The following is a 25753-nucleotide window of genomic DNA, read 5'->3' on the forward strand; positions in this document are numbered from 1 at the left end:
CTTTTTATTTGATTATTTCCTTAACTCATAGATTATTATTTGAAAACCAAGTTTCTTAAAACACTCTATGAGGTCTGGGGCTGTAGCTCAGAGGCAGAGCATTTGCCTAGCACGTGTTGAGGCACTGGGTTCGATCCTTAGTACCTCATAAACATGAAGAAATAAAGGCATTCTGTCCATATACAGCTACAAACAAACAGACAAACAAAAAACACTGTTTGAAAAGTCTGTCCCCCAGCTGCTATGTATTATTCTGTGTCCTGTAGACTTTGTTCACTGCTAATCTTTGACACAGAGTGATAATGTTAATCAGAGGGGTGAAGTGCTTACCTGGAAAATGTAGTTTGAAGATAATTTTAACCCAATATTTTTGATGTTCTACGTGCATCTGTATTCATGGTCCTAGAACCTCAAATCAGGTTTTACCAAATATATAGTCTTCTCTTTTCAATCAGAAAAATCTTAGTGTAAAATATTCACTTGAATTTAAAAATTTTGTCAAATATAAATTTAAGAATAAATTATTGCTCCTTGTTGACCTGTTGCTCACCTGTGAAAATAGCAATGTATATTTAGAACTATTTAATAAAAATTCATTCCATTGCACCAGTATCCTTATACTTAAGGATAATTAGCTATTGTGTAATAAAAGATCCCAGGGATTACGTAACAACTAAGTAATATGGAAAAAAAAAACTACATAGTGGTGGGGGGATCAAGTAAGTAACTATACTGCTGAACTAAAGAAGAGTTCAGTTATTTTTTTCAAATGCAGTTTTTTTTTATTTTAAACATACTCATGAGGGGCTGGGAGTATAAGTCAGACTTATTTTGTACAATAAGGAAGGTATGAAGTGTTACCTCATAGGTTTTAAGACATTTTTAAGAAAATCACTAAACAAGGAGGAGTCAGATAAAAATGGGCCAAGGACCTGAAGAGACACTTCTCAGAAGATCAACAAATACATGAAAAAATGTTCATCATCACTAGCAATTAGAGAAATGCAAATCAAAACCACTCTAAGATTTCATCTCACTCCGATCAGAATGGCAGCTATTATGAAGACAAACAATAAATGTCGGCGAAGATGTGGGGAAAAAGATACACTCATACACTGCTGGTGAGACTGCAAATTGGTGCAGCCAATATGGAAAGCAGTATGGGGATTTCTTGGAAAACTAGGAATGGAACCACCATTTGACAGAGCTATCCCGCTCCTTGGTCTATACCCAAACAATTTAAAAACAACATACTATAGGGACACAGCCACACCAATAGCCTACTGTGAAACCAACCTAGGTGCCCTTCAGTAGATGAATGGGTAAAAAAATGTGGCATATATACACAATGGAATGTTACTCATCATTAAAAGAGAATAAAATCATGGCATTTGCAGGTAAATGGATGGAGTTAGAGAAGATAATGCTAAGTGAAGTTAGCCAATCCCAAGAGACCAAATGCGGAATGTTTTCTTTGATACAAGGAGGCTGATTCATAGTGGGATAGGGAGTGGGAGGATGGGAAGAATAGATGAACTCTACATAGGGCAGAGGGTTGAAGCTGAAGGGAGAGGGCAAGGGGTAATTAATGATGGTGGAATGTGATGATCATTACTATACAAAGTACATGTATGAAGACACGAATTGGTGTGAATATACTGTGTATACAACCAGAAATATGAAAAATTGTGCTCTACATGTGTAATAAGAATTGTAATGCATTCTGCTGTCATATATAAATAAAAGATAAATAAAAAAGGAGCCAGAGATAAAAATCATTTAAACAAGGAGCCAGAGATAAAAATCATTTAAAATTTGAATGTCTTAAATATTGATTTTTAATGTTCAAAATTGGAACTTAGATTTTTGTTATTCATTTAAAGAAATATAAAAATATCAGCATTTTTAGTATTTAGGTTCACTAAACAAAAATAACTTATTAAACAAAACAAGCCCATTTATTGTCTAATAAATAAATGACCAATAAGCAAATTGCAAGGGAATTGCAAGAGGGCACTTGAAGATTAAAACTTTAAGACTGTCAATGAAATGCAATGTGTGCACCATGTAGGAGTCTGATCAGAACAAACTCAAGAATGAAAACACTTGAGACAACTCGGAGATCTTCAACATCATCCTGATATTCAATGCATCAGAATTAATTCAGGAGAATCCCTATCTTTTAGAGGTATATACTGAAATAGTTATGAAATTACAGGACTGGGTTTTGTTTAAAAATTATCTGTCTAGGGAGTAAAAGGGATGGCAATCATGGATAGTGACTGGTGATGGGTTTGTCATATTCTCTACTTACCCACGTGTATTTGACATTTTTCATTAAAAAGCATGGTAGTGAAAATGTATAAGAATAAACAAAACTAGGTATTATTAAAAAATCACTATTCTACCATTTGAAAATAGCTTCAAAAGGAACTGAACTCTGGGAAACCTTCTGGGCATAAAATATGAAAGTTTCCTAATGACATTAAGATACACAGTTTAAGCTGATCACGTCTGTATTTAAAAGTGTTAGCTGATTTTTATTAACTTGACTATCACTTTAGTCACATGAATGCAAATGTTTTGTAAATGTCTTTGCTTTTGCAGGCACTTTAAAAATAATAAGCTGATATTTAGCATCTTTTCAAAATGCATTATAAACTATCATTTTAATATGACAATCATTATGAAGTAAAAAGGATGGTGTTTTGTGCTGTTTTATAGAATCTCAGAGGCCTCTGGTCAAATGGCAGCCCACCCTGAATGTTTTTTCATTTTAATGACACACTTAGAAAAGAAAGTATAAAAAGGGATACAACCTGGCTCAAGCACTCATTTTTATAAAAATGTGTTTTATTTTAAAACAAGTTTATAAAAGTAGAAATCATACAAAAATACAGATTACTCCGACATGTTGGCAAAATAGCTTATGGCTGGACTTGAGTTTGGAAGTACAGGCACTGTATGTTTGAGGGCATCCGGAAGTAAGTCCAACCGGATCCTACCACCAGCCCTTGTCACTAATCTGTAAACAATAATTTCAAGTAGTATTTAGCACTTTTTTAGCTAATAAGAAATAGACACATAATCATCTCCTTGTGTAACACTACTTTAAAATTTTCTTCCTTAGGTCTGAGCAGATAAGGGCACTTCATGCTACTGTTTTTAACATTTAAAATCTTTGATTAAAATAAAACCAGTTAATAGAAAAATGATGGATTTTGGCTTTTTTGTTACATTTTGCACATATGGGGAGGTCACTGACTTAAAACTAGTGTTTTTGTGATTTTTAAAAAGCAGAGCTTGATCTTTTTGCCTTGATGAGAGAGGTTTTTTAAAAAACAAACCCACTCATATTACTAAAAGGTTCAACACCTGAGTACTAACTCTTACATAGGTGCCAGTGCAGACTGTCCTGAAACTGCATGGAAAATACACTTGCTTCTAGTGTGTACTTCTGATTTACCGGAACAAGCAATTCTTAAGATCAATAACCCTATAAAGTGGGTAGTTTCAAACAATTATTGCAAAAGACCATATTTAAAAAAGGCAATTTAAAATACTTGATTCCAGAGTAATATACAAATAAACTTAGCACTAAAGGAAAACAGCAGGCGGTATCAGTTCAGAACTCTTCCAATTTTTCAAGAATAGAGACTGAATAGGTTAATACCACCTTCCAAAAACAAAGCAACTCATTTAAAAGCTAAACAACTCATGTTAACATAATTTGATTATAAAATTAGAAACCACAATTATATTTCAGGAACACAGTACCTTAGTGATATTAAAGGATACTTCTGATTAACCTGGCATAGAAAATTACTTCTTGAGCCTTCACATCCTATACCAACTCTATACCTCTGGCCATATGTTTAATTTGTTTGAGGGTTTAAGATGTGGGGATATGTTTCTGTTAAGCTAATTCCAAATCTTAAGATAGAAATGAAATGTTTTTTTAAATTCCCAGATACCTTAAATGCTACTATCTTATGACTCTTCCTGTTAAGCTCACCCTACACATAGCTTATTGTTCTTCCAAACTATGTCTTATTAAACAATACTGAAAAATTAAATAGATAAAAAAGTTATCACAAAGGCTATAAAAATCATTAGCCGTAAGTCATTTTTTAAGCTTGATTCTAAATAAGACTTAATCCAAAGGGCACTTGGAGAAAATGGCACAAATTTTGCTATGTAAAAAAGTAAATTGAAATCATAGGCTCAAACTCCTAAAATTTCTGATGGCCTACAACTTAGGTTCTTAAGGGCATAGCATTGACAGAAACTTTTATAGTTATTTAAAAAAAGGCAACACTTCATTGTTTTCCCTTGAAAATGGTTTCCTAATTTACTTGCAGGATAAAGGTTAAGGGAAAACGAATAATAAAAACTAGCCCAGTGCTCAGTAATTGGGCTTCCTGCCTACTTTCCCCATTCCAAAGGAAGAGGAGACACCATCCTACAAGAAATAATTTCATAGACAGCTGGGCTTTTGCAGTGTCAGTCGGCACCTGATGCCCCATATCTCCTGGTTCTTTTTGTTTCCGACAGTTGGCCTGGCAATGGTGGTGAAATAGGAGCAATTAATTTGCAGATGAGGAAGGGCTTCCCGTAACAGTTGAAGGGTACCATCTGGCACGATTCCAAAAACTTGTAGTGTTTTTAGTGTGGGAATTTCTCCAAGTTCACTGGAAAGGAAGAAAGATACTTTTAGAGAAGCAATATCTAGGGAAACTATTGACTCACTACATGGCCCAGTTTTTAGTTTTGTACCACATTTCACAAAATGCAAATTGGAAGCAATTCACAGTAAATGATTTGAGGAAATGTAAAGGTGGAACAACCTGGAAATCATACCTGTGCCTTTTGCTAAATGAGACTCCTAACCACCTTAGAATCCTCTCCAAGGTTTATTTGAAATCCAACTGTGTTTGCTTCCTTTCTCCATTCTTGATCTCAAAGGGGTTACTGTGCTGTGAGGCAGCAAGCTAGTGATGATTAACATAAATGTTTTGCTGTGGCATCAGTTGGAACCACCACAGACGGTGGTGGATTTTAAGGATGTGGACATGACCTCCATTTGAAAGACGCTCCATCTCAAAAGATTTCAGCAGGGTTTTTAATAATAGTTCACAGTGAACAGGTCCACTATATGTGATGAAACTTACCAGTGACTTCCCTAAGATCATGGAGCTGGGTGCAGATTAAGAGGAAAAAAAAAAAAAAATCTCACTTTTCTAGGAGGCGGGAGCCTCTTAAAGCTGTTCTGTGTATTACCATTTTACCTATCACAGATAGGTGAGTCAGTCCCCTTCTTTGGTGTTTTATATTAGGTGAAAAGCAACTGTGTCAACAGTGAGACTTTGGTTCACAAAAAAGAAAATGAAGCCTATTTCCACAATGGAAATACTTTTTGGTTTTGGTAATGATTCTTAACACAGATCTATGTGCCTAGAAATTCATCTCTGATCTGTATTTGCTCCAGGTTGGGACACAGTACAAAGTCTCAGGAAACAGAACATTTATTTTGGAATTTCAACAGAAGCCCACTGCAGATCAATGAACAGCACATCAGTGACCTTGAGTTAGAAGCATCCTTTGGGTTTTTATTGTCAATAATTACTCAAATGTGCGTTTTTAAGAACTGTCACATGGCTTCCAACCTCTTCCTTCAAGCACATTCTACACCATTGTCCAAGGAGTCCTTATAAAGCCTTGCTCAGATTATGGCACTCATCCACCCCCAAACCTTGGGTGTTTCCTGCAGACTATTCAACAGGCTATAAGACCTTCTGTTCTAAACTGGCTCTTCCAGCCTTCCCACTTTCCCTCTAAACTGTATTTATTCTACATTTCAGAAAGGATCTTAAGCACCACAGATATTTAATAGATGTTAGCTTAATGCAAGATGATGGGTACTGTGGAAAACAAAAGCACTATTCAAATAAAATATGCTTGTTCATAGGGGGACAGTGAGATCTGAAGGTCATAACAAATAAAAAAAAATCAAGAAGAACAAATAGCTGTTGTTTTTAAAGCAAGCTACTTTCTGGACTGTGGAATCAAGTCCCGATCCATAGATCTTTATACTTATTACTGAAGATGATCATAATCCTATCTAACTTCACATCCTTCTTATGTGAAATCTAAGTGTATAAGAACCGTATAACTGAGAATTCTGGTTCTGGGATAACCAAAGCAGCTGAGTTGTGAATCATTCTGCAGCGGGTAATATTTAAAAGGAACTGTAGGTGGGAGTGAGAAAAGGAGGAGGGATGACAGATGGCAGAGGAGGAAATGTTCTCACAACAGCATTGGAGAGAGATTTGTTGAGGACGGAAATCACACAGCCCTCTCAGAGTCACAGAAGGGAGCTACATGGGATGGGCTGATGAGGGGTCAAGGATCAGAGTCTTCAAAATTTTAAAGAGGACAAAAACACCGCCTCTTGTTACATGCATTACCTATAACAGAGAAACTGCAAGTATCTCTGACATTACATGGAGAATGTAAATGAACGCAGGGATACTGAACTGAAATTAGTTTAAAAGCCATTTTTTCTAATTTAAGAAGTGTAAAATGACGATGGCAATGTCTTCAGGATCTCTTTTCAATTTTAGTAAACAAAAAATCTTTATAAACTCAGTTTACTCCTCATCTACATAATCCTGTTTTCCTTTTTAAAACCGAAAATGCCTCCACTACTGATTCTCCTAACAAGAATGTTTAAGTCTCTCCTAATGTGAGATCAATTTACTCTCCTCATCTTAGATTTCTTACTTGAGTGATAAAGGGAATATTTAGAAGAGAGTTTAGATGTGGGAGATAAGACCAGTTTAGGAATAAGGAAATAAATATGAGAGGATGTGAGGAGGAAAAACCTGAAGTTTGTCAGTATTTCTCAATTATTATTACAGAACAAACATTCAAATTTTATTTTCCCACTTCTTAGATAAGGGGTCAATATCTTTGAATTCTTTAGCACAGATGACTGGCTCTCTGGAAATTATTGTTGAGGCACCTGGAAGTTTTAATTATAAATTTAAAATATATCAGCTGCAGAATGAAATTACTGGGCAAAGCATTTTGTTTGGAGAGACTTAAGGATAGGGTACGAACAAACAAAATCTTAAGGGATTTATCATGTAAAACCATCATACTGTTTACATTATACCTAAAGAAACACTCTTGGCCTTAACATTCAAGGACAGTATCTTTCTTCTTGTTCTCACTCTTTGCTGGCACTCTGACTTGTAACTAAACTCCTGATGCCCATTTCTCTTATTTCAAGGTAAGATTTAGAAAACTAAGTAATAATGCAGAGAAGGTTCACACCTTTTCTGTAATGATTCCAGGCCCAGGCCTGAACCGTCAGTTCACACTGGCTGTGAGGATTACTAATACAGGTAGTACAATTATCCCATTGGACACAAACATTAAAATATCAGGGCTCACAGCCCTCCCCTCACCTCTGGTTGAGGAGAAGTGTCTGGGTTATTACCTTCTTAGCTTCTTTGTTTCTGCAGAGAAGGGACCAAAACAAGACATATGGATAGATTCTCTTGAGAAAAGAAACCAGAAAAGAATTCTCTCCTGGCAAAGAAGTGGGAGCCCAGATGGCAAAGGCAGGAGAGAAAAGATGACAGAGAAACCTTTTTGGGTAGACTCTAGAGGCTCCTAGGAGTTCTGGATGCTAGAAAATAGAGAGGCAGGAATTTAATTAATTAGAGTCCCATGTTTACGAGTTTAGATCCCAACATTTGAGAGCCATGCAGGTAAATAGTGGCATCTTTTTTAGGTAATGCTTTTCCAAATGAGGTACCAGCTAAATCCCTGAGCCCTGACATTCATTCATTAAAATAATTAATCATACAAGTACCAGATTTCCCAATATTAGTTAACCTGATATAGCTGAAGTATCTGATTTAAACATTAACTACGAAAATCTAATTTACAAGATCCAAAGCATTAATTTGAGACTAAATAATTTTTCAGTTTAAATTCACCACTTTCCTTAGGTAGGTAGCTAAATCTAAGTTACCGCCATTTGGATACTGAGCTAAATGAGCATAGCAGCCTAATATGGAGACTAATATTGACTGACTGTAATAAAGAGCACCTGACCAAGGGCAAAATACTGACCTCTTGTGGTTTGCAGTGAAATTGCTATACATTTACATTAGTCATTAGGAAGACTATTACAGCCCTCTGGGATAAAATAAAGGAAAACTTTTAAAAATGAAGAGACGATGATATTATTCCCAAGACACTTTAGGTATAAACACTTCCTAAAAGAAAGATGGATTCAGTTGCTTTTATTTTTTATACTCTTCTTGACTGTAGAAATTGTTAAGCAGGTAAAATTAAACCACCAAACTCTTGCATCTTTCCAGGAACTCTCAAATTTAGACCCAGCTCAGGCAGTAACTCACCATCACATCTGGATAAGTTACTTCACTGACAGTCCTTCTGCTCAGACAGCATTGAGACTCTCATGAATATACACCACCTACATGCTATGATTCTTCATGTTCCTTGACCATCCAGGTCGTATATCACTCTTACAGAACTTTTTATTTAAGTCCAGATGAAGGCTTTTGAATTAATTAGAGCTGATTTGAAACTCTTTTTTTTTTTTTTTTGGGCAGGGGGTGGGGTAGGCAGGGAAACCCATTCACTCACATGGGGTCTGCCTTCCCAATTATACTCCGAGTGCTCTGGAGGTAAAGGCTTACTTAAGCTTCTTTTGCAAGTCTTTCAAAGATACCACACAGTATTCTCGTATTTTAAAATGCTGACAGTGTAATAACAAATGTTTAGTGAACAATCTCAGTCAACTCAACTTTATTAGATATTTCAAGCAAGAACTCTGCTTTGGCTTTTCTATTTTGCTGGTCTTTCCCAGCTAGCTTGTATATGCTAATCTTAATATTTAAGTTTAAATGTTTGCTATTAATAGTGACGGATTTTAATACCAAATGGAATCTCTGTTGGTCCCTGTCTTCTACAAGAATTAAAAAATAAATAAAATTTTAAAAATATAAATAAAAAATACAAAACCAAAACATACTCACAGTAGAGTTTCAGGAATTATATCATAGCACCGACTGAGTGACAGGTGTTGGAGGTAGCTGAGCTGGAGAAATTCTGGAAAGCAGTCATGCTTTAGCATGACACTGTCACTGTAACAAAGCAGAAGAGAGGACATTCAAAACCACCCTGGATGGAGAACGCTACTGCTCAGTTCCTTCCATTCAACATTAGGATTCTGTCCCCCAATCAATGAGAAGTCCAGAGTTTTCAACTTTTGATTTAAAATAAAAAACAAAAACATACCTTAAGTCCAGATGGACAAGGTTGGGGCATCTTCTAACTAAAGTAGAGACATCTAGGAAAAATGAAGAAATATGATGGTCACTGCTAAATGAGGAACAAGACAAGGATATTAGTATCAATACTACCACATTTAATGATTGTGCTGCAGGTTCGAGACAATGCAATTTAATGATGCATTATTAGAAAGAAAAAACCAAAACGATCACCTTGGTATATAAAAGTTTCTACTCAGAAAACCTAAGAGTCCATCTGAAAGACTACAATGTTGAGAAGGCTGTGTGAAATGACTGGTTAACAACAACCCATAGCTTAATTATGTATCAGCAACTGGTGGGATAAAAACAAAGAAGAAAACAAAACAATAGTACATACAGACAAATACATAGGCGGCACTTCAAATCAGTGAGGAAATCATGTCTTAAAAAAAACAATGTTGGGCTGGGCTTATGGCTCAGTGGTAGAAGCACTTGCCTTACCTGTGTGAGGCACTGGGTTCAATCCTCAACACCACAAAATAAATAAATAAATAAATGATATATCCCAACAAATTCCACATATAATATAGGCAGTTATTTATTGAATCTTGGGATATAAAAAGACATATAGGAAACACTTATAATATACTACATATATTTTAAAAAATTCTACCATGCAAGGGCAGGGGATGTGGTGCTCAGTGGTAGAGTGCTTTCATGGCTAAGATCCTCGATTTGATCTCCATACTGAAGGGGAAAATCTACCACGTTGGAATAAAAAAAATTACGGAAATATCAGAAAACTGGGAATAAATGTTTTCAACACAAGTTAAACAGAGTTAGTAGTCTTACTGTACACATAAGAGAAATATATATATGTGTGCATACACACACACATATACATATATGAAAAAAATGCCAAAACATGAACTGATAGCTGTCAAAAAGAAAATAAAGTAACAAATACTAAATAAAATAAAAACCATTTTTCAGCCATCAAGTGAAAAAAATTCTATTCTAAGCACCCAGACCTGATGAAATAATTGATGAAACAGTCCACCATAAATGGATATTTAATTTTATAAGCAGCCTTTCCAGAGGCTGAAAGTGATTTCTTTTTCTCTTCCTTTTCTTCTTTTTTTTTTTGGATGCTGAACTGATATTTTAAAGTGTATTCAAAGCAATATACATCATTTTACCTTTTGGTCTAGTTGTTTCACTTAGAAAAATGCAGATATGCAAGAACATACTGACTGTAGTAATAGTTACAAATACCCCTCCTTCAGGTAGTTTAGTTTGTTAACCTTTGTCTATTTAATGAAATATAATACTAATTATTATTATTAAAAATATTTTTTTTCTGTGACATGAAAAAACATTAGGAGATACACTGAAAATAAAACTTCTACGATACAGTGTAAACTCTATTTAGTCGTGCGTGCACACACACAAACCCACTTACATATACAGACTCACAGAAAGAAAGACAGGAAAGAAAAAACCCTAGAAAGAAATATTCCAAAATGTTAACTAGTAAGGGGGTTGGGATTGTACAGATAACGTTTCAGAATTTAGAAAAAGTCACACGAGCTCAACAATATGAACTAATAAATGTGATTTATGCAAAACAACAACAAAACTTCTCTATCGTTGAGTATTTTTTTTCTTCTCACTGCTATAATTTTGGCCACATCATCTTCTCTAACGTCTAGACTTTCATTTCCAACCGCCTTCTCAACTTATCCATTTCAGGTATATGATGGCATCCAACTTACATCTAAAAGCAAATACTCAGTATGTCCCCTAAATCTGTTCCTTCCCTAAAGTTCTTCTCATCTCAGAAAGTGATAACTTCATGGATCCAGTTGCTTAGGCCCAAACTCTAGGAACCACATTTGACTGTTTTTCTCACTGCCCACATCCAGTCTGTCTCCAAATCTTGCTATGCAGGATTTCAAAATGCACCCCAAAGCGGATCATTTATTAGTACCATGAATGTTATCACCCTAGTCTCCTAACTGTCCTTCCTGCTTCACATTCCCCCCCACCCCCACCCCGGCACTAGAGTAAGCCCTTTTTAAAAAAGGCAAGTCAGAGTCAGGCTTGTTGGTGGTGCATGCCTGTAATCCCAGTGACTCAGGAGGCTGAAGCAAGAGGACCTCAAGCTTAAGGCTAGCCTCAGCAGTTTAGTGAGACCTCATCTCAAAACAGGGCTGGGATAAAGCTCCCCTGAGTTCATACCCTACTCATACACACACACACACACACACACACACACACACACACGGCAGGCAATTCAGTTCATAACACTGTTTGACTCAGAATATTCCAATGGCTCAGAAAAAAACCCAAAACTTTTTCTTTGGCTTAGAGAGCCCTTGGCTGCCTGTTTTCCCTTGCTCCTTCTCACATACTGGTTGCCATATCAAGCTTTTGCATCTGCTGGTCCTTTGTTCCAGAATGTTATCTCACAAATCCACATGGATTTCTCCTTCACTCAACCAGGGCTCTGCACAAGCATCACCTCCTCAAGAGAGGGCCTCTGTTTTACCAGTCCAGCTAAGAGTAGTCTTCTCCATCCACATTCCACCTGCTCATCTGCTTTATCTTTCACAACATTTGGGAGTTTTGTTCACTGTCTGGCTCCCACATAGAATGAAAGCTGAATCAGTGTGACTGTCTTCATTTTGTTCAGGGCCACATCGTTACGTAACTCTGGAACAGAGCTACATGTATCATGGTGCTTCATCAACATTTATTCAATGAATGACCGCAAAATGAAGAAAGTGCATAATACAATTTTGGGTGACCAACTGTCTAATTGGCCAACTAGCCATCAATAAAATTATAAAATCTTTGATACTACCAGAGGAAAAACCAAACAGAGAAGGGATAAAATTAGTCTCCCTTTCCATCCCTAATTTAAGCCTTGTCTTCCCTGGGTGGGAAGTGTTAGTAAACAGTGGTCACTGACAAGATTCCCTTTTCACTGTTCCCTTCACTTGGCCACAAACAGATCTACTAAAGCTAGAAGGGATCTTAAAAACCAGGCAATCCAACCTGTCACTTCAGAGGTGATTTCTGCTAAGAGTCAAGGTCAAATGCAAGATGAAAAGCTAGGTCCTCCAAGATCACATTGCGCTTATCTCATAACTGCCTGCCCCACAGGGAGGTAAGTGATACTGGCTGGTGATGCTGAAATAACAGCCAACAGTAACTCTCACCACGTGCCAAGAACTATTCAATGTGCTGCACGTACATCAAATCATTTATTCTTTATTATAACTCTAAGAGGTAGGTCCTATTATAATATCCATTTTGTTGATGAGGAAACAGGAACAGAAAAATAAGGAAATTGCTCATGGCTCTCCAGTAAATGGCAGAATGGGTATTTGGAACCAGGCAGCCAGGCACCAGTTTGTGAGCTAAAACCAAATCCATATTATCTTATATATAACACAATATTGTGTCCTACACTAATGGCATTAATTAAAATTTTTATTTCCATTGTGTATTTAAGAAAACTATCACTTTTAATTTATACTCTCTTTGTCCTTGAGCTGAATGTATCTAGTAAGCTGGATTTTATTATCTACAATTCTTAATTAAAACTTGGTAAACAACTTATCTTCACCTTTTCTGGAAGAACAAAAAGAAGAGTTTAATCTATACTCAGGCAAAATTAAGAGCAGTTGCTTTATGGCAGTTTTTCAAGCCTACAACAAGTTCAATGTCAGAAGATGTCAGAATCTCCCACTACCTCATTAATGGATGGTGAGACTCTGGTGCAGGAAAGGACCGTACCTAGAGCACTGCCAACCCTTCTCCTGAGCATGAGCAGGGAAGAACCAAGTGTGGTGGTATTCATGGGGGAGGATGCACACTGGTGGTATTTTAAATTCCTTGGAAGGTGGTCTGGAAAGAACTAGCCAAAGCTTAAGAACCCATTCTTGGAAATGTGCCTGAAGATTTGTCTCTGTCCATCCCAAAGTTATTTCTAGAAGTGAGAAACTCAAAAGATTCTAAATGTCCATTAGAATATCAGCTGCATAAATTATTATTGTTTAATATAAATTATTCCATATTCAGTTGATGGTGTATCACACAGCTGTTGCTGATGTACAGTCACTGAAAATGGAGCTATTTGGAGAGAAAAAAGGCACACTACAAACTAGTATTCCATATACTAAATTCCTACACTCAAATGAGCTAGTTACCAACATCAAAACATGGTGGATGTGTGTCATTGGATTAACTAGGTTTTATGCAGCCCAGACTGAGACTGCAATGTGAAGCTATTGAAAAAAAAAAAAAAACCCTTTCCATTTGTAACCTTGTCCTCTAATTCGTTAGCTATTTACCTTTACCTAACCCTTCCTGATCAGCAGTTCCTCCCCTGGAAAGGAAATAACACAAGCACTGGGCTAACTTTGAGATAACTTAGGAGCCGTTTAATATATCATATTTATTTGTACTATTAAAGCCTCAGTTGCCAAGGCCCGGAAGTTCAAACCTGATTTCTGAAGATTCTTTCGGTAGCCACTAAGATTCAGCTGGGTGATGGTCTCTGACACATGTGCGACAGCCACCTGCACGTGCTTTTCAGTGAACTCATAGCACCAGGAGAGGTTCAGCTCATCCAGTCTGCACAAAAGGAAGGTAATAAGGATAACGTGAACATATCACACAGGAATGAATTTGCCTCAAGCTGTAAATAAAGAAAATATAAAACCATTCCTTGCAGTTTTATGCACAGAACACCCACTGTTCTAAGCATCTACCTTTGCTCATCTGAAACTGCCTTCTCCCTTTTGACATTTCCCTACCCCATTTGCTCCTGAAAGTTGCTCAGGGGATCCGAGCAAAGATCTTAGTGTTTCCCTCTTCTGGAAATAAAGGGGAGCCCCCTCCTCTCCTGCAGTCTCAATCCTCATTCCAGGACTGTAAGAGGAAATGCCAGCCTATATGTTTTCATTCTCAAACTATCTAGGTGGTGGGTGAACAACCAGACAGACTGAGCAATCACTCAAAATATTTTACAAAACTGGTAGATGGTAGTAAGGATTGTAAAATGCCACTTTGTCTAATGTGCCTCTGTTAACTGAATCAATGAGGTTTTCAAAGACAATTATCTACTAAGTCACACCTTCCACTTCCCAAAATCACTAGAGTAGCACTATATATCTATATCTTATCTCTTTGATGACATTCTTATCCAAAGGCAATCGACTTTTAGCAGATCACTAATAAGACACAGGTACAAATGCTATATACCAGAGACAAAGGAATAGTTTAAAAAAAAAAAAATAACATGACACACACACACACACACACACACACACACACACAGTACTGTGTATTCTATAAACCATGTATCCCCTCACTTAGAAATATCTATAACTCTGTACCTTTTATCACTGACATTATAAAAGATGTTAATGGAATCACCCACATCTATTATGGTTCATACTTAAAATGTACCATTTTTGATCAAACTTGCAAGTTAGGTCTATAGGTATTATAGGGGAAAAACTTGACTGCATAGTCAAGTGTAAACAGATTTCTTTCACCTACACTGTGATAAATACACCACATTTCCCCTGCTTTCATAGTAACAAATAAACAGAAAAAAAGAAATCACTATACAAGTATCTCTCCCATACAAATGGAATTGATTTGATTCTAAAATTTAGCAGGAAAGTTTTGCAAAGCAAAGGATACTGTGCTTTGCAAGAACGAGGAGAGTTAAGAATAGCTCAGAAAGTTCATCCAGCTCTGTTCAGATGTGAGGGTAACTGCACCTGATTCAAGAGCTCTATAATCAAGGCTCAAATCTCTCCTACCTGGAACAGCTGCTTAGCAGAGTCTTCAGGGCAGACTCAGAAAATCCAGAACACCCACAAAGGTTGAGTCGTACTAAATTTGAGTTCTGCGCAAGATTACTAGAAAAAGAGAAAAATGCCAAAGGAATACCGATGAGGCACTCTTGTTCAATCAATAGTAACTTGGAGGAAAGCATGTTAGTGTCCTAAGTGCACAGGCCTTTGAATGAGATTGAGTTTAAAATTCACATTTCACTATCTCTGGGACACTCAGCAGGGTTCATTGCCTCATTTTATTCACCTGGGAAATGGCCATAGCAGTATCTTCTTTGTGGGGATATTAGGAAGATTAAATGATACAATGAAATAAAGGACTTGGCATAGTATCTGATACAGAGTAAATGCACCAGAAACACTGATCAATGTACTTTTCAAATTAAAAAAAAAAAAAAAAAGAAAGCAAGCAATGGGATGAACATTAATTCCATTTGTAAGCAAATTTCCACATGTAAAAAGTCACAAGGTTCTTGCAATATTACATCACTTAAATTTGCCCTCTCCTCTACTACATTCCTAAATACCTTGTTGAGGGCAACTTAGTGAGTAAGAGCCATTATTTTGAAATCATGTCTTAATGACAGGTTCAAATCTTGATTCATCACCCACTAACAGTGTGACCTTGGACAATTATTCAGCCTCTGTGTGCCTCAATTTCCACAGCCATAAGAAGGAAACAATAAGAACATATTTCGTGGGGTCCTCTCAGAATGGAATGAGCACACACTTAAAGAGCTCACTTAGTACATGGCACCAGCAGCTTTACCTCAGCTGCATCCTTTGTCCAACACTTGGAGTTCTATGTGAGTGTCTTCAATACCCAACTCACAAGTCACTTCCTCTGAGAAGGCTGTCTTCCCCAAATTTAACTGGCCTCTCTCAATGCCTCATAGTCACCAATCCATTTAACAAACATGTTGCACTGTAATTATCCATCTCACCCATGAATGAGGCATGGATCGTGCATGAAGTTCTGGAAAGTTCTACAGAAGTTGGAGCACTGCATGAGATATTTTGTGCGTCCATCTGGACACGGATAGAAGGGGCCCCTAGTTACAGACAGGGTACACATTTAACAAATACAAGAAAATGCCTTTGTCACATGTTTTGGTTGCTACTCACTTGACAATGGGATCAGAAAGCTGTAGGCCTTCCAGGCTTAGATTCTGCAACTTGGAGCACTGAGAGAGAATGCCATGGAGGGTAGATACGTTTATAACTGAGTTAGACAGATCCAAGTGCTGGACACGAAAAGGGCTGAATAAAGAGGACAAAAAGGAGTTCTCTGTGAGGTGGCTGTCACAAGTACACTCAGGTCCTATCAGGCCCTTTCTTTTCCCCAAATGAGCAATCCATCACAAATAAGACCCTAAATACACATTTCATGTATTGAATATAGTTCTGGTCATAAAACAAATTGCTACTTGTTGTTGCCGACTTTTTTTTTTTTTTTTTTTTGTAAATTCAAAAGGATCTTTGCCAAGTGCAGACACTGCTGCCAATACAGTCCCAGTTTCTACGATGATCCTGGTTCTGGCGAGGGTGAGTGGGTACGTGGCAGTGGTTATGCACTAGAACAGAGAAGACAGAAGAGGAGGCCAAGTTTAATTTTAGATATGCTAACATTGAGGTACTTGGAAGAAATTCAGGTTTGGAAGTCTTTAGTTAATTAGAAATAGGGAGCTTAAAAGAGAAGGCTGAGCTACAGATAAGGATGTGAGAGTCCTGAACATAAACATGTCTGAGAACAGCATGTAGACGAAGAAGAAAAGCAGCCAGGAATGAATTCTGGAGAGCACAAAAGGAATCACACGTGTAAAGAAGACTAAGAAAAGGCATGAGTCGGGGAGAAAGAAGCCAGGACATGATTCAATGGTGGAAAGAAGGGAAAAGTTCTAGAGTGGGGAGACACGTTTCACCCTTAGCTCTGCTGTGGTCGGCTTCTTTTTCTCTTCAGTGTCTAGTTATTCTACTCAAGTGTGAGACAACACCAACCCTTGATGCTGCATAATTAGTAGTGCCAGAGAAATATTTTTTCAAAATAGTCTACCAAACAAACAAACAACAAAAAAAGAAACCAAAAAACAAAGAGGGATTTTCCCCCCTCAGATTGTAAATCTGCCCAAGTTTGTCCACAACAGGACTGAAAGCACAAGCTACAAATCTGAAAACACCACTTGTACGTTTTTGTTTGTCAGAAATGGGCAGTGGGGAAAGACCGAGGCTGTTTGTTGCCTGCCTCGAGTCTTCACCATCTCTACCTGCTGAGGACCCAACAAGAAAAGCTAAATGAACACCTTTTGTGTGTGGGTGTGTGTGTGTGGGGGGTGATACTGGGGAGCAAACTCTGGGCTTCATAAATCTAGGCTAGTACTCTACCACTGAGCTACATCCCCAGCCCCTAAATGAACACCTTTAACCCCAGGAAGAATACAGTAGAAACCCTGAGTTAAAATCGGAGTGACATCACTGAAACCTGTGCCATATTTCAACCCGAAGACCACAGGGCACAACGTGTACCTAATGTCCCACACTGCAAAGAGGATCTGTCATAGGCTCTGTTTTCACCTCAAGATTTAGAAAAGAGCCTTTTTTAGAGAGTTTACTTTTTTACCTGCAATGTTCAACCAAGGGTTGGTCCACAAATGATCGGGGGCAGCGGAAGGCCACCACGCCTCGAGACAGCAGACGAACAATCACATCTGGGTGCAGATTTTTACCTGTGAGGTCCAGGGTTTGCCAGAGAGATTCATCAAACCTAGAAAAGAGGAGGTGCTTGACTTGGTAAGTAGTCACAGGTAATGCTGGAGGCCCTCAAAGATATTACTAACCAGTAAGACACAGCTGCTAAATCCCCTTGAAGGAAATTTTGTTTTAAAGATGACTATGCAAATATTTAAGATATTTTAAAGACACTACTAAATATTTCTTGATCATAATATGAATAAACTTACACATTTTACTTTTTATATATTTCTAATTTAAGTGATTCAATGCTAAAATTAGCACTTTCAATGATCTAGAAGCAGAGAATAAAATTCTAGTTTTCAGGGGCTGGGGTTGTGGCTCAGCAGTACAGCGCTTGCCTTGCATGTGTGAGGCACAAGGTTCAATCCTCAGCACCACATATAAATAAATAAAGGTATTGTGTCCATCTACAACAATAACAAAAAAAAAATTTTAAAAAGCTGAATATTATTAAAAAAATATAGTTTTCAATTCAATATGACAACTTTAAAACTGATTATTCAAGATGGACGTGGTGGCGTATGACTGTAATCCCATGGGCTTGGGAGGCTTGAGGCAGGAGGATCTCAAGTTCAAAACCAGCCTCAGCAAAAGCGAAATGCTAAGCAACTCAGACCCTGTCTCTAAATAAATACAAAATAGGGCTGGGGATGTGGCTTAGGGGTCAAGTGCCCCTGAGTTCAATCCCCAGTCCTGCCCCCACCCCCAAAACTGATTATTCAAATCACTTGATTATTTACTAGATGAGGAGTTTCAAAATTTCTTAAATGATACCTCTTGCCATTGTCGTTAAGCATAAACAGACCGGGCTTGGTGGGGCATACCTACTATCCCAGTACTCAGGAGGCTGAGAAAGGAGGATTGCAAATTCAAGGTCACCTTTTGTAAGTGAGGGAGACCCTCTCTTAAAATAAAAAATAAAAAGGCCTAGGGACATAGCTTATAGCTCAGTGGTAGAGTGCCTTGGATTCAATCTCTAGTACTGAACAACAACAACAACAACAACAAAAATCTATGAAGAGATCACCACAATTTCCAAAAGTAACATGCAAATAGAACTTAAGAAACAAAGTTATTCTATTATTCTATTTTATCATGAGATACAGCTATCATAGATATTGTCTAGGAAAAAGCAGTCATAGTTCAGCTCTGCTTTATAGTATCTTACACTGAAATCAATCACATGACCCATATGTGTATGTATGTACATGTGTGTATGTGTACTACTGTGAAAGAAAAAGGAAAAATATTAGGTTACAGTGTTTCTAAAATAAAAGGGAGGTTTCAAAAATGTATCCACAGATGAATTCAAGCAAATGAAATAAAATGTGAAATACAAGCACATGAGGGGATATTCTAAATTCTTAGGTGTAGTAGAATTTTCTTTTTTTTTAAATAGTACTTGAAATAAGTGGCCCACTGGCCAGGGTTTTAAAACTTTTGGTATATAGGAATTATCAGTGTGTGATTTGACCCCTATTATTAGAAAAGGGCAGACTGTAGATAAGATATCCATAAGAGACTGGAATGCTTTGAATCTTTCTCTTGCCCAGACAAAAATCTACTTCCAAGAAAATGACACTGGATTACCCTCTGGTTATCTCAGATCTCATGCCTGACATTTCTATTTGCACAGAGGCAAAAACAGCTTACTAAGCATTCTGTAACAACCTGGGGAAATTTCTGGAACATTCACATTGTTCCTGAATAACATCCATCTTAAGCATAGACAGGAAGATGAATTCAAGAGCTGTCTGAACCCCAAGCCAAATATAACTAGTTAGGGTTAAAGCTGTGTAGTCAGCTGGACCTTAGATTCTTGTTTTCCCACTTACCTCTTAACCTACTGTTCCTAAAACAGAAATAGTATGGATATTGTCACTTAAGACTATATGGAAGATTAAACTGATAACACAGCCCCTGGCACATAGTAAGTGCTTAATAAATGTCATTGACTTACATTTCTGACAATTGAAATGAAGAGCAGTGGACTTCAAGAGTGGGAGACAGAGGTCGAAGATACAAAGCAACAGATATGTAAGCTAAGTAAGTCTCGAGATCTAAGATACTACATGAGGACTGCTAGTAATATTGTAGTGTATTTGGAATTTTTGCTAAGAAAGTATATTTTAAGTGTTTTTGCTACAAAAGAGAGAAAAGGGAACTGTGAAATGATGGATTTATTTATTTGCTCAAGCATAGAACTATTTCACTATTTGTATATCAAACCATGATCATGTTGCATACCTTAAATCTGTACAACACAATTTTTTTTTTTTTTTTAAAAGGCTGAGATTCTGCATGGAGTGGACAAACGCACTGCTGGTGGGAAAGGAAAACCAAAGTGGGATTTCCTAGTAGGGATAAGTAAAGCCCAGCACTACAGGCCTGCAAATTCTTTCACCTTCTAAGCATATAGCCTGCTCCTGCCAATGCCTATGCTGTCTTGTTTCCAGACACCCTGAAAGGCCTCCTACTGTCTCACGAAGGGAGTTCTGAATATGTGGAGAGAGAAACCAGACAGATGGTCTCCAAACACAAAAGTGGAGATGGGGAAGGGTGGAACTGGTTTAAAAAAAAAAAAAAGTTTTGATTAAAAAGCAGCCTCAGGACTGGGAATGCATGTCAGTGGCAGGGTGCGCCTAGCGCACAGGATGCCCTGGGTTCCATCCCCAGCACTGGAAAAATAAACAACAACAAAACCTCAGTCTTTTTCTTGCTTCAGGCCTGTTACTGTCTTCCCAGCCCACCATCTACACCTAAAAATTGTTACCAAAAAACACCTGGGGTGGTGCTCAACATGCCCGGGAGGCAGGCACTGCACCAGCAGTACAGTTTATCCTCACAGCCACACTACACTGAGGGAAGCATCACTGCAAGCTTACACAAGGACGGGGGGCTGAGGCTTGTTAGCATCAAGTACCTCACTCAAGTTGTGCAGAGTGTAAGTGGCAGAGGCGAGGCTCACACGGGGATCTGTGCTCATACCTGGCCTCTGGAGTGAGGCACACTGTCTTTATGGCTTTCCAGAACTCTCTCTGCTCTTAGCCCACTGCTTGGCCCAGATACCACACCTGGTAAACAGGTGCCAAACTGAATACCAGGCCAAGAAGTTGTCAGAACAGGGGAAAGTTTACACCTCCAGGAAACGCCTCTCTTCCACTATGAAACGAAGAAACTATTATTAAAACTAAGACAGTCTGCTCGGGCTTCTGTACCTTTCTTGGCTTTTAGTTTCACCAGACTGAAGTGAATTCATCTCTTTCCCTTCCCCTCATATGTGCCAAAGGGGTGCAAAATACTTACGCGAGGCAGTACCACCTCTTACAAACACCGGAGACTTTCAGCAGATCGGGGAGGCAAAGACAAGAGAAGATCCCCAGGAGCAGCTCATCTGGGAGGGAGTCCCACGAAACACCTATAAGACAAAAAAAAAAAATAAATAAAATAAAAAGTTTTCTTATCACCATTCTTCTTCCCTGCCAAGTGAACTGAGTCTTGCTAAGCATGCTAAGGGTTCACAATGGTTAGCTTAAAAGGGGGATTTAACACTAACTGAATTCTTCAGCCTCACCTTTGCTTTTCTGTCCAATCCAAGCACCTCACTTTCTCAGCAGTATGAGAAAGAACCAAGACTACTTGTCCTGTCCTTTTCCCCTTCGTTGCCAGTCGGCTAGCCATGGCAGGGACATAAATGGTGGCACAGAATGAGGCCCTAGCCCATCAAGGTATCATGATGTTCTGGGTCACTAAGACAAGCATCCTTACTCCCTAGGCTGCTATTCATTCAAAATCAAATTGCTAGGTAAGGCCCAACTGCTATGCTTTGAAGGCCTCTCAAGACATCCTCAAGGACAGGTGTTATCTACCAGGATTGATTTATTTATTTACTTCCTCATTTCTCTAGGCCCCGCCCCCTAGTCCACAAGTTTTGCAAACAACCCCCCACTCTGCTTTTTAACATTCTTCATATTTCCAGAAACAAGCACAAAGTCTAATCTGTCCATCCATTCATTTACTGAACATGTACTACAAGCAAAGGTCTGTTCTAGGGATACAAAGATAAACACAGCATAGTCCTAATCTGCATTTGCCCAGAGTTTTGAGAGGGATAATAAGAAATTTCAGTGAAGTACGGTGATAACCTACAACAGGGCCCAGGGAGTGCAGCGGCGGCAGGGAAGCCTTTCTGGAGATGGTGGCAGGATACAGGTGCAGGCTCAATCAATGCCTGTCCTTCTCAGTAGGTAACAAAGTTAAAGGACTGACTGAGGCCATGAAAACTAAGGGTAGTGGGATAAAGGCAAATCACCCATGCTGAACGTCGCCCTCAACCTGGGGAGACAGCTGGAGGTTATAGAGGGTCCTCAGTGTGACAACCTTTCTACCACAGCATTCCTCCAGAGTCAACGCAAGTAGAGGACAGAGGTTCTTAAATCAAGTTCCTGCCTGCTCCTCAAATCCAAAAAATGTTGAAAGACACTTCTTTCAAGTTTTCCTTCCTTAGTTCTTCATTCTTTGCTTCCTCCTGCATATATAGGGCATATTTTCGTATTTGATCTGATAAAAAAATTATACAGCTGCTAACATGTTCAGGCTTTACTATGATCTACAAAGATGATCCAAGTGAGTAGCCTCCAGGAGTTTGAGAATTATTGTACTGAGGAAGAAGCCCAACTTTGATTGGAGTCCCAGCTAGATTGCCCTGACTACTGTGAATTTAGGTAAGTTACTTAATCTCTCTGGGCCTCGATGTTCCATCTACAGGAATGAGAATAAATAGATTTATCTTGCAAAACCATGAAGATAAAATGATGTATGAGCAAGGATAAAATGATGCAGCAGAGAGCTAGTCAATCATTCTCACCTCTATTCCTCTCTTTCCCTCATTAAATCTGCATGTTTTCCTTTTATGACAATGTCTTCTTTTCAATACGTGCTTTAGTTTTTTACCAACAGGCGAAAATACAAGATCTGAAGAGAGTTGATAAGAGCTGCACAGTGTGATTCACCAAAATCTCATATCTGCCTCTTAAGTTTGAGATTCCCGGAGACAGACTCTGAGAACATGACTTCCAGTCGTTTGTTTGGGAAGCAATGGAAGGAAGAAAAGAAAAAAAATGAAGAGAGACATGGAAGAGAAGGAAGCTTACTCAAGGCATGTCAATAAGTAGGTTACTGTTATGGGCAGCTGGGATTCAAATCTTCTGGGGACTCTGAGACCATCTGGAATTGCCCCATAGCTGTCCTGCCCAAGGGCATGGGTGCTGGTATATGAGTTCATAAGGGCTATCGTCTCTCTGCTGTTAACTCCCTAGCATTCCTGTCCAGAGAAAGCCCTCAAGCAGAGTCACAATGCCAGAAAGCCTCTGGCATTACAGGAATGGTGAGCTTCATGGGGGCTGTGGACAGGGCGCCAAGAGTGTCCACTGAAGATGGGTGGGAAAGGAAATTAAGAAAGCTTGCTGAGAAATGCAAGGAAGGTAAGATAAAAAATACAAAATAAAATACAAGTTTGGTGCTTTTAATTTTATTGGAAAGATGTAAGAAATCAGGAAAAAACAGAAGAGCAATAGGAAGCAGTTAATTAAAACTGCTAGGAGGAAAATGGAGCCATAAGGATGAAGGTAGAGCTAACACACCCAGGCAATGAAGCCCAGCACACCAGAGAACAATCTGGAGTTAGGAGGCTTTGTGCTGCAACTTCTGTCTCCAACTGCCTAGCTCCTCCTCCTCCTCCAGACTTCAGTTCAAACAGCACTTGCTCAAAGAAGCATTCCCACGTCACCAACAAAGCCCTATGCCCAGGCTTCTACATTCAGCACCTAACACAATGCCCGACACGTAAATAGCACTTGATAAGTATTTATGAAATACAATATACTTTTTATTCCCCTTTCATCTGCTGCAGTCTGGCTGGGCACAAAATAACCGAGCGGCCATGGCCACGAAGCACTTGTAGGTTCAAAAAGGAACTCCTTTATTGCCCGAACTCCTGCGAACGCCACCCAGCCAGCCCTTCCAGGAACACCACACACCAACTGGAACTCCCTCCACCAGAACCTCACCAACCAAAGTGAACTCTCCAGGAATCCCCGGGAGAGCAGGGGTCCATATACAACTGAATACACAGCCTGTTTCAATCCAGCAGCATCCAGTCACAGCAATTATACACAGCTTAACTTAATTATCATCATCTTAATGGCTCGCTGGTGTCACCTCTCAACCACTCCTTCTGGTAATATGCCAGGCGTCATTAACCAATAAATATATGCCCAGTGCCTAAAGCCCAACACTGAATATTAGAAACTGCCTAACTGGTATTTCACAAAGGAATGATCCATACCCCAAAGAATGCTGGCTTTAATTTAAATATAAGCCTGTTAATACCAGTTTCCTCATTTGTAAAATGATAAGGTTGGCCTGTGACTCCACTTTCAAAGACGTGACAGTGCTGGGAGCTAGTTAGAAATCACAGCTCCTGCCCAGTGGCCTCATTAGGAGATGAACTAATAAACAAATACATAACCTAACAATTAAAACTGCCACCTACTGGAAGCCCTAAAAAGTCTCAGGCATTTATGGAAGAACAGTGATGCAATCTTTGGGGCAACCTGTGTATTATCATCTGTGGGGAAATTTATCTTAGGGGGGTTAAATAACTTCACCAAGGTAACATCAACTCTTAGGGGGCAGAGGCAAGAAACTTGGGTTTCCAAACTACCGTACCTCACTGTGAGGTGCAGTCACAAGAAGTGGGAAGCCTGATGACCTGCCAGGTGGCAGAGGCACTGTAGGTGGAGGTATAGTACCTGCAAAGGGATAGCATGGCACCCTTTGCATATGGAGGGGATGAGGTTGAAGACAAACCGAAGAGAATGACTGTCCTCTACCAGTAGTCTTTGGAAGAGAGGGGGAGGGGCTTCAAGAGAAGATGAAGCTATGACAAAAGGGACACGATCACCCAACTAGTGCATGGCAGAGTGGGAATTCAAACCCAGGTCTGACTTTGAAACATGAACCCTTTCTACCTCCTTCATACTTTTAAGAGTTTATGTTTTCCTGTTGTGAACAGTACTTGATTTATTCTAAAAGTTTAGCAAAGGTGAGAATTAAATTATGACTTGCTATGGAAAAAGAAATCAATCAGGGCTAGCAAGAGATCAGTGGAGGGAGAGGGAGCAAAACGCGAAGATGCTGAGAGTTCCAAAGGGTTTGCCACTGAATGGAAGAAGCAACAGCTCAGGACATACAGTCTCAGCTAAAAGCCAAGCATCCAGGGCTCCACTCAGCTGACCACAGAGCATAATTCACAGGGCCCCTGTGTTGGGGTGCAACAGCCTGGAACTGGCTGCTGTCTGAGCAGACAGGCAGAAGTTTGTCTTCAGTAGCTGCTCTAATGGCTGGCATCCAGGATGTGATATGCTTAATCTAATTTTACTTCCCATATTTAATTCTCAAAACATCAGCCATCTGTTTCCTGGATTCTTGACTACATCGCTGCCTGGTCTGTTTGCTGAGAGAGGAAGGGAAAATCTAGGTCTTTTCTCCACTCGCTTCTGCTTAACCCACTGAAGCTACATACTGATTAAAGCTGTACACAATGATAAAGATTCCAATCTTAAAAGACATGGACAACAGCAAAACATGCTTCACAGCCAGACCAGGGCAAAAACTGGCCAGAGCAGAGAGCTTGCTGATCACCCTCACCCAACACTTTCTAATTTCTCCTCAGACACAGACCCAGCTTCCCATACCTCTGTAACCCATCATCTTCCATGTCTCCTCTGGAAAGAGGGAGGGGCTTATAGG

General features: G+C 38.8%; 1 protein-coding gene across 4 annotated transcripts in view; it reads right to left on the reverse strand.

Annotated features, from left to right (window-relative positions):
- Window positions 1-2826: 2826 nt before the first annotated feature.
- The window catches only part of Skp2 (S-phase kinase associated protein 2), a 28901-nt gene continuing 5974 nt past the window's right edge, over window positions 2827-25753 (reverse strand). Inside the window, exons 3-11 of one of the 4 annotated variants that reach the window (XR_009224702.1) lie at window positions 21248-21359; window positions 17808-17951; window positions 16316-16450; window positions 15158-15256; window positions 13828-13958; window positions 9340-9391; window positions 9078-9185; window positions 7505-7696; window positions 4532-4691 (exon numbers count right to left, since the gene is read on the reverse strand). Coding sequence is in view for 2 of the 4 variants with exons in the window: in XM_046422350.2 (XP_046278306.1) it covers window positions 4478-4691; window positions 9078-9185; window positions 9340-9391; window positions 13828-13958; window positions 15158-15256; window positions 16316-16450; window positions 17808-17951; window positions 21248-21359 (995 nt within the window). In the remaining 2 variants the exon portion in view is untranslated. Of the gene's footprint in view, window positions 4692-7472; window positions 7697-9077; window positions 9186-9339; window positions 9392-13827; window positions 13959-15157; window positions 15257-16315; window positions 16451-17807; window positions 17952-21247; window positions 21360-25753 lie in introns of all 4 variants that reach the window. The other 3 variants (XR_009224704.1, XM_046422350.2, XM_058572073.1) reach the window with 3 other exon arrangements.

Source organism: Marmota monax, unplaced genomic scaffold, assembly GCF_021218885.2.
Source record: "Marmota monax isolate L192 unplaced genomic scaffold, Marmota_monax_Labrador192_F-V1.1 WCK01_AAM20220418_F8-fsc00077, whole genome shotgun sequence".
Classification (NCBI taxonomy): domain Eukaryota; kingdom Metazoa; phylum Chordata; class Mammalia; order Rodentia; family Sciuridae; genus Marmota; species Marmota monax.